The 10,000-nt window shown below is 40.5% G+C and overlaps 1 protein-coding gene across 1 annotated transcript in view; it reads left to right on the forward strand.

Annotated features, from left to right (window-relative positions):
* LOC145397639 (uncharacterized) overlaps positions 1-3,171 on the forward strand; it is a 9,293-nt gene extending 6,122 nt beyond the window's left edge. Inside the window, exons 2-4 of the mRNA XM_080270679.1 lie at positions 516-647; positions 2,101-2,168; positions 2,911-3,171. Coding sequence (XP_080126805.1) covers positions 516-647; positions 2,101-2,168; positions 2,911-3,087 — 377 coding nt within the window. The 3' untranslated portion in view covers positions 3,088-3,171. The remainder of the gene's footprint in view (positions 1-515; positions 648-2,100; positions 2,169-2,910) is intronic.
* Positions 3,172-10,000: the final 6,829 nt, after the last annotated feature.

Below are 10,000 nucleotides of genomic sequence, written 5' to 3' on the forward strand. Positions count from 1 at the left end.
GAATAAAACCGTAGAATTAAACAGGGCAGAATAAAACCGTAGAATTAACTGGCTGAGACTGAAAAATTAACTGACTGGCCGTAAAGAAACTGTTATAGGCATTATTTATAGGAGTAACAGGCAAAATAAATCAATGAGGGACAATTGTTACGAAATTCTCTTTGCCAATAGTTTTCCCCTCACTAGCCATGTACGCTCCTTATTTTCCATTGCAGCCAGTAAGCGGTTGTAACAAACTAAATAAATCTGTAAGGAAGAGATGTTACGAAATCTATAATGCATCCCTTCGTTTCTTGTCTTTTTTTGTTTTGTTTTATTTTATTTTGTTTTTCTCTTATCTCACACCCCGTACGGTCCATTGCAGCCAGTGAGCGGGTGTAAGAAGCAAAATAAATAAGTAAGGAAGAGTTGTTACGAAATCTATAATGCATCCCTTTGTTTCTTGTCTTGTTTTTTGTTTTGTTTTGTTTTGTTTTGTTTTTTCCCTGTCTCACACCGCGTACGGTCCATTGCAGCCAGTGAGCGGGTGGATCTGTCGTGCTTCCAGTGTAACGTGAGCAACGAGGCGAGCTGCACGCTGGACTCGCTACGTCCCTGCCCCACCGACAAGCCCTACAACAAGTGCCAGACCAGACGTAGGCAGACCAGTAAGTGCCACACCAGACCAGTAAGTGCCACACCAGATGCAGGCAGACCAATAAGTGCCACACCAGATGCAGGCAGACCAGTAAGTGCCAGACCAGACGCAGGCAGACCAATAAGTGCCAGACCAGACCAGTAAGTGCCACACCAGACCAGTAAGTGCCACACCAGATGCAGGCAGACCAATAAGTGCCACACCAGATGCAGGCAGACCAGTAAGTGCCAGACCAGACGCAGGCAGACCAGTAAGTGCCAGACCAGACCAGTAAGTGCCACACCAGACCAGTAAGTGCCAGACCAGACCAGTAAGTGGCACGCCAGACCAGTAAGTGCCAGATCAGACCAGTAAGTGGCACGCCAGACCAGTAAGTGCCAGACCAGACCAGTAAGTGCCAGACCAGACCTGTAAGTGCCAGACCAGACCAGTACGTGCCAGACCAGACCAGTAAGTGCCAGACCAGACCAGTAAGTGCCACACCAGACCAGTAAGTGCCACACCAGACCAGTAAGTGCCAGACCAGACCAGTACGTGCCAGACCAGACCAGTACGTGCCAGACCAGACCAGTAAGTGCCACACCAGACCAGTACGTGCCAGACCAGACCAGTAAGTGCCACCCCAGACCAGTAAGTGCCACCCCAGACCAGTAAGTGCCACACCAGACCAGTACGTGCCAGACCAGACCAGTAAGTGCCACACCAGACCAGTACGTGCCAGACCAGACCAGTAAGTGCCACACCAGACCAGTAAGTGCCAGACCAGACCAGTAAGTGCCACGCCAGACCAGTACGTGCCAGACCAGACCAGTAAGTGGCACGCCAGACCAGTAAGTGCCAGACCAGACGTAGGCAGACCAGTAAGTGCCACACCAGACCAGTAAGTGCCACACCAGACCAGTAAGTGCCACACCAGACCAGTAAGTGCCAGACCAAACCTATTTTTTTTTTTTTACTTTCCTTTTCTGATGTCACACTTCCCTCTTTCATATCTCCCCACTCCATCCCTCCATCTCCCCCTTGGTCTTCCCCTCCCCCTCCATCACATTCTTGGTCTATCCCTCCCCCTCCATCTCATTCTTGGTCTACTCCTCCCCCTCCATTTCATCCTCGGTCTACCCCTCCCCCTCCATCTCATTCTTGGTCTACCCCTCCCCCTCCATCTCATTCTCAGTAAGATATTAACAGTAAGGCAGCAGCACGAAAATAAAAATCCATGTGTCAAAAAATGATCACTGCTTCAGATGAAAGGAAAAGAAAGCCAATTAAACATATAACAAAATTCTAAGCATCAGTAAAGCTTCTTGAGTTGAAGGGTAAATATAAAGAAATAAATAATATAAAAATCCGTGTATTCAAAAGGATCAACACACACACACACACACACACACACACACACACACACACACACACACACACAGGATAAAGGAACTGTGCTAATTCATTCTCCTTCTTGTGTACAGGTGACGGACAGAAGTGGGTGGAGAAGGGCTGTGCTGTGGCTCCCTGCATCCTGGGAAACTGCGACCAGGTATAGTACGCGAAATATAAGGTGTACACAAAATGTAAGGTGTACGCGAAATACAAGGTGTACGCAAAATATAAGGTGTATGCGAAATATTAGGTGTACGCAAAATATAAGGTGTACGCAAAATGTAAGGTGTACACGAAATGTAAGGTGTACGCGAAATATAAGGTGTATGCAAAATGTAAGGTATAGTCCGTGAAATATAGGGTATAGTACGTGAAATATAAGGTGTACGCGAAATATAAGGTATAGTACGCGAAATATAAGGTATAGTACGCGAAATATAAGGTATAGTACGTGAAATATAAGGTATAGTACGTGAAATATAAGGTGTACGCGAAATATAAGGTATAGTACGCGAAATGTAAGGTGTACGCGAAATTTAGTAGTAACCAAGGAGACTCCCCAAACCCCTTTACTGCTACCAAGTGAATTAAAATTAGAGATGTAATTTGATTAGTAACCAAGGAGACTCCCCAAACCCCTCTACCACCACCAAGTGAATTCAAATTAGGAAGTTAATTTGACTAGTAACCAAGGAGACTCCCCAAACCCCTTTACTACTGCCAGGTGAATTTAGATTAGAGAGTTAGTTTGACTAGTAACCAAGGAGATTCCCCAAACTCTACTACTACCAAGTGAATTCAGATAAGAGTTAATTTGACTAGTAACCAAGGAGACTCCCCAAACTCCTTTACTACTACCACCGCCATTACCCCATACTAATTCGACTTTTCGTTTCCAGGCAGCAGAAGCGTATGACTGCCGCTTCTGCTGTGACTCCAGCGGGTGTAACGGAGACGCTGGGGCTTCTGCTGTGGTGGTGGACCTTCTGCTGCGTCTGCTGCCCTTCATCAACACCTTCATCCACGCCGTTCACCCCTTCGTTCCTCTCACCTTGCTCTGCTTCAGCTTTTTCTAATATTTACCCTCCCTCTTCCCTCCTACTGTCTTCCTCCTGCTTCTCCTGCTATCCTCCCCCTGCATCTGCTAGCCATAGAGCCTTACGACTTCCCCTTCTGCTGTTTAAGCCTCTAATATCTGCTCTTTCTGCCGTAACTTCTAATCTGCCCACTTTCTTCTGCCTTTTCTACAACCTACTCACTGCTTCCTTCAGTTTCCACCTTCCTGCTTGCCATACAGCCTTACAGTCCTTCTTTCCGCTGTTTCTGCTAATCTCCTGCTGTCTACTCTCGTCCACTTAATATCTGGTGCTACCTACCTTTTCCCTCCTGCTGCCGAATGTCATACCTCTCTCGAAAGCACAAGATTGTTGATAGGTATTTGTCCATTGATTGTCACTTTTCAACGTGGAGGTGTTCAGTATTTTCAAGTTATTTTACCGTTATGGACGTTCATTCGTAAACAAATTTTCAAACTGTCATGTCTTCTGAGTAACAGATATTTTTTTCCCATTCTCCTCTTCGGGTAAACAGACACAGAAGCACCATACCAAATCAGTTCTTCTTTCTGATAGTCTGATATATTTTTCTGATTATTTCTGGGCTGTTAAATAAGCGCTTCTTGTTAAATTCGTTTCCCTGTTCTTATTAAATCCGTTTCCCCGTTGTATTAGCTGTGTTCGCTGACAACTCTTTGGATTCGTCAGCGTAATGGCGGAAGGGATTGTTCTGACCTAAGAATTTAATTAAACCTAGCCAAAAAATCGTAACTGCGCCTAATAATTTAACCAAACCTAACCTAACATGTCGGGAAATTGGAAATGAAATCCACCTTAGCGTACGTTTGAGTCAGCTTCCTCTCTTACGCCGGAAAAACATCAACCGTCCGTAGATACGTGATGGCAGCAACAGGGGGGAAATATACTGTATCAACAACAACAAGGTCATTTACCATCCTGAAAATAGAAAAGTATAGATAACAAACTGGAGGAATATGAACTGAATTGGTGAGCTCTTTCTGCTGCATAAAGTACAGTATTTATTTATCCGTTTTCGTTGGCATTTCAAGAGACACTGAACATTTTCGGGAACTTACTTTGACGTTCATTCGTACGCAGATTATCAAACCGTCAAGCCTTCCGTTACCAAAAGTAAATATTTAAGTGACTCCTCTTTATCCTCGTCTTACTCCTTTTGTATTTCACGAGGATATAAACATTTTCTCCTGGTGCTTCTCTTCTGGATATTTGTATTAAAAAATAGGTCTTTTCTGCCCAGTCATTCTTTTTTCTTTTCCCATTTCTTCTCTTAGTTATTTATTTATTTTTTTTTCATTCGCAAGGCTACAGATATTTTTGTACTTTTTCTACGTTGGATTCACAAGCTTACGATTACTTAACTAAGATTTTATTGTTTAGGAAAGATAAAGGAAAGAAACTAGAATTTTCCCGTATCACATCTACTCCCTGCATTAAACAACTCCATTCAGTCCGATAACGTATTTTTTTTTTTTTCAAACTGCCATGAAGCGATTTTTATTCATGTTTAACCGGACCGCCATGAGTGACAGGGCGTTGGATTTGGAGATTTCGTAACACCGATTCCTTATTGATCTATGCTGCACACTGCACCTCAATATCCTCTTTGTTATTTTTTATGCAAGCTATGTCGATATTAATGCGATATAGATAGCATAAAAGAGGATGTTAATGTCCAATAAGCACAATAAATCGCCGAGAAAGTTGGGTACGAAGTGTCCTATGCAATGTACAACACGCAATTCAAAACGTGCTGCATAAGGTCGCACGGCTAAAATAATGAATAAATGGATAAATAAAAAAACAGTAAATAACACCATATCGAAAGGGTTACTTATTAAATGAAAATAACGGGAAAATAATCGTGAGTTATTTCTGTGAATCTCCGCATCCAAACTTTACCTAAAATTGCCATCTCTTCAGCTTGAATACCGTCTTGTTACAACAGATTGGCACTAAAATATGATGCTAGTCAGGGATAAGTGCTATGGAAAGGATGTAGAGCCACAGTATTGTCTTATCCTTTCATTGGGTTACACGAAATGAGCTGAAAAAGACAGAAATCTGGGCCAAGTTAAGGTAAAACTCTTAAAACCAATGATGTATGTTTCCATGTTATTTTTGGTACCTTTAGGTGATTATTTTCGCTCTAGAGAGATTGTTTCGAACTGCAGAAGTTAGATACACCTTCCATTAACCCCTACAGCACAAGAAATCTTTCCTATATTAATAAAAATCGTCTGGAGATTAGGCAAATTAGAGAAAACGTTATCGATTTGAAGGAGCGCTTCTCTAGCCTAAACCTTCCGCTAAATACCTCTGCTAGTACATTTGCTAATGCTCCTTTTAGCGCCAGTCTCCCTATTTCTTCCCTCGCTGATAAGAAACTAAGAGCATAAATATTTCCGCGACGCTAAGCTAAAACTATAGACCTTTATATGAGACAAAATTTCAAGTCGATTTGCGCTAGACGATTGGAAGTTAGCGAAGTCTGACTAGTAGCTGGATAGCCTATTATAGTACAAGGGATTAATCAAAACATGCTGAAAGCTATGTTAAAAATGGTGCAGTAAAGAAATAACGCGTAGCTGAAGAATAGCAAGTAGCAAGTAATAGATAGCCTATGTCAATCCTCTCTCTAAATGCGTGGAATGGTTTTTAGGAAGCCTAATATTTTGACCAGTGATGCCAAATAAGATAAATATATATTGTTTGTACCAGAGCTGTAATACTTTTAGTCATAATATTAATACCATTGACTAAACTATATGATAAGATAGAGATTCGTCGACTACTCTAAAAAATAATAGCAGTAGTAATATATTTTTAAAGTACCGTAGGCTATGCTAGTAACGGCTTTGACAATACCGTACATAGTAACGCACATATCAGCAAAATACTAGGATATGGTATGGTTGCAGAAACGTATTACCATAGGATGTTACGGAAAATTATAAAACAGCTGGTTGTGTTGTGCAGATAAAAAACAAATGTCCAGCTTATTCCTAAAGGTGTTATATATACATGGTCCTAAGACATTTTTTTGGCTAATAACTCAGTCTTCCAGTGCCAAAAGATCTGCCATGGTGCAAAGTAGTATAGCTAAATCTAACTTTAACATATTTTAACTTTCCATGTCATCGCTTGTAATGTAAGGCCATTCGTGACAGCTGCAGTTGAAGCTTTGGATTATTTTCCCCAAACATTTTCATCCACTCTGTACCAAATTCCCGCGCTGAACTTGTCATTCTTGCTTTTCATTGATTCCCCGTTTTCGTTGTTTCCCTCTCGTCTACCTCCATTATTTTTATTTATTGTGTTTTCTGTGTTTATTAGTTGGTCATTTAGCAATATTTGGAGTCCCGAATGTATGGCGTGTAGGTATTTTTGTCGGTTATCCAAGTTGGTTATCAAGTAGCTCTGGAGGATTCGCAACACTTCTTTCTTATCGATTTATTCTGCATATTACACTGTTGTATATTACTGATGCAAATTACATCAGTGTTAAAACGATGTAAACAGCATACAGTGTGAATGACAAGGAGAAATATGCAAAATAAATCGCCAAGGATGAGATGCTACCAAGCCTCCTATGTCACTTCGAAAACGCCCTCATTTAAACAGTAGTATGGGTTCGTTATCGGCTGTTGACTCCTGTAGGTGGCATTTTAATGTTGTAGTGAATGTAGTCCCACCTTTGCTGTATATGATCAGGATTTTCACACTGTATATCCCAACTCCACGTCAACCTCCCCAAAATTACCCTACCCTCTGGTTCCTTTCCAAAATACTTAAGAACCTCTGTTGATCGTATTCTGAGAGGCTTTGGAGAATACGTAACACTTCTTCCTTAACGATTTATTCTGGATACTTCAATATCCTCTTGTTTGTTACTGGTGCAAACTATGTCGATATTAAGATATAAATAACAGACAAGAGTTTGTTCAGGTGCTATAGCATAAGTCGCTTGGGAAGAAGTGCTACGAAGCCCCTGACGTCATCTAGAATACGCTAATATTACTAGGGACTCCATGATCCCTGAATAACTTACCCTGTACCCATGCCACTGTCTTCCTCTCCCTTCCATGCCGTATCCTTGGTTGTGTCTACGTAAACATGATCTTAATTTGGATTTTCATTTGACTAATCCGCCAAACATATCGTATCGGTATTAATTGTGATTATCCAGTATTAACCTATTTTATGTGACATGCATGTGGAATATTAACAATGAATAAGCATTACTGATAATGTGTTGATATTTGTAATAAATGTTTTGAGATAACGTTGCTTCGGCTTTTCAGTATACCCTTCAGTATATTGTATTTTACCTGAACTGAGTATCCCAAGAGTATATGATATTTTTATAGGAATTATGTAAAAGTTCTGGAGTATAATTGCATATATTTATTAAATGATTAAGTGGAAAGACATATTTCACGGATACATATTTTCCAACTTCAGGATCGGTGTCTAAGCGTTGTTTACATAGTGTGTTGATGTACGTGTGGCGGGTAGTGTGTCTGTGATTATTTTACGCTCTTAAGCCAGATTAACCGTCAAAGAAGTGAGCTAATTCCCAGTTGAGTGAGGTAGGAAGTGAGTGAGGTTGTGCGAGTGTCAGTGTAGCTTGGTAAGGAGGAGTTCGCCGAGAAACGCCATTGATGCAGCAAGGAGTCCGGCTGCGAAGAGGAGAAAGACGGCCTGTGGGAGAAAAGGTAAGTCGAGGCCTCTGAGGGTTATTTACACGTCTGATCGTCCCACAGCTGGTTTATCTGACGTAGGATCTGACACTTAAGCAATACCTCACACTAACTTTGCCCCACATTCTGGTACATCTGGTTTTTACACAATTGACTGGTTTGAGTAAAGTTAAGCTCATTTGTCAGTTTCCAAAAATGAGTTGAGTTGCGTAAATAGGGATTAGGTTTGCTCAGCGGTACTGTGGTGATGCTGAAGGGTGCTGAGTGGGTAGGGCAATAACTATACCCCGAACAGACAAACTAATGAAAATGTGGGGTTGAAAACAGGGCAGATTTGTGGGTTTGGAGACACGTAAACATGGTAAATGGTGCCCACTAACTATCTATCTATCTATCTATTGCCAGACGCCGTAATCCCATACGGGGTGGCCATTTGACTCTGAGTTATTTGTTTTACAAGGAGGGGCACTAACCCTCCACCAACCCACTTGACACGTAGGGAGCACGTATGGTTTGGTTATATGGTTACCACCCAGCGTTGTAAATGGTTTCTTGGCGTACAGGAAACCATTTGGCTTGTCACTCAATGTAAAGCCACCTGTAATGGAAAGAAAAGCAATAAGAAGTGACAGGAAAGATGGGAGAAATAGGAAGAGAGGAGGGCAGGCACAGAAAAAGAATGATAAAGGCTAAGGAAGAAATAGGCAGCACTACATCAACACGCGCTAGAAATAAGTTAAGACAGGCATGTAAACTATGAAAAATGCAGCCAAACCAACCCTAAGAAACCAAACCTAACCAAAACCCAATCGGACTTACTCAAACTAGACGGAGAAGACCCAAACTTAATGTAACCCAGACAGACTTTACGAAAATACAAAATAAACGGCAGGCTTTTCTGTAGTCCAAATTAACGCTGTTCATTAGCACCCAAAATCACACAGATAAAGAAATGCAAGTACGCTAATTAACCTTAAAAAAAAAGTTCATAAGTTTGACCTTTATATTATGAAGAATTTAACCGCCAAATTTCTGACTCTACGGTGTATCTAAATTAACATAACTTGCCATGGTTCTTTAAATCAACCTTTTTTTAATATCTTGAAAGTAACATCTCGTGACCAGGCTAACGATCTGCAACATGTTTTGTGGGGAGTGTACTGTATATTCTCTCTCTCTCTCTCTCTCTCTCTCTCTCTGTCTCTCTCTCTCTCTCTCTCTCAAACAGTTACGATATTTTGATCCCTTTTTTCGGTATATTGGACAACTTTAGGTCACTTTTCTATGGCATTTTCGTCGTTAATTATTTTTATTCCTCAAGATTTTCATGTTTATTATACTCTGAATTGTTATATTTTTATTTTACTTTCGGAGATTATTTTTATTTTACTCCAGTTTATATTTTTATTATTATTCTACTCTTGAAGATTCTTATTGTTGTTTTTCTCTTGTTTTTATTTTATTTTTTTACTCTTATTTTACTCTTATTTTTATTTTTATTTTTACTCCTGATGATTTTTATTTTTTATTTTACTCATATTTTTATTTTTATTTTTACTCTTGAACATTTTTATTTTTAATTTACTCTTATTTTTATTTTTATTTTTTTTCTCATTTTTATTTTACTCTTGATGATTTGTATTTATTTTTACTCCTATTTTTATTTTTATTTTTATTTTTGAAGATTTGTATTTATATTTTAATCTTTGAGAGGTATATGAGGGAGGGGGGAGTGAGTTGGGGGAGGGTAGTCAAATGGTGAGTGACAGAGCGACTTGGAGGCGTTTTGTCTGCGGCCACCCTTTGCGTTATTAGGGCGTCGGGCTATAGATAGATAGATTTAACTCCTGAAGATTTTTGTTTATTTAATTCTTGAAGGATAGGTCAGGTCAGGTTAGGTTATCTTCAAGAGTAAAATAAAGATAATTTGTGAAGAAAATGCTATGGAAGAAAAAAGTGTATTAGTCTATCTATCTATTGCCAGACGCCTTCATCCCGTAAGGGGTGGCCACAAACAAATCGCCTCCATGTCGCTCTGTCCCGCGCCATTTCACTGCCCTGCTCCCAGCTCACACCCCCCCCTCTCTCATATACCTCTCCACTCCATCCCTCCATCTCATCCTTGGCCTCCCCCTCCCTCTTCCCCCTCCACCTCACTCACATTGTATCAAAATTGTCTGAAATGCCGAAAA

Source organism: Coenobita brevimanus, chromosome 42, assembly GCF_032717465.1.
Source record: "Coenobita brevimanus isolate Jiangsu-jjx chromosome 42, ASM3271746v2, whole genome shotgun sequence".
NCBI classification, from domain to species: Eukaryota; Metazoa; Arthropoda; class Malacostraca; order Decapoda; family Coenobitidae; genus Coenobita; species Coenobita brevimanus.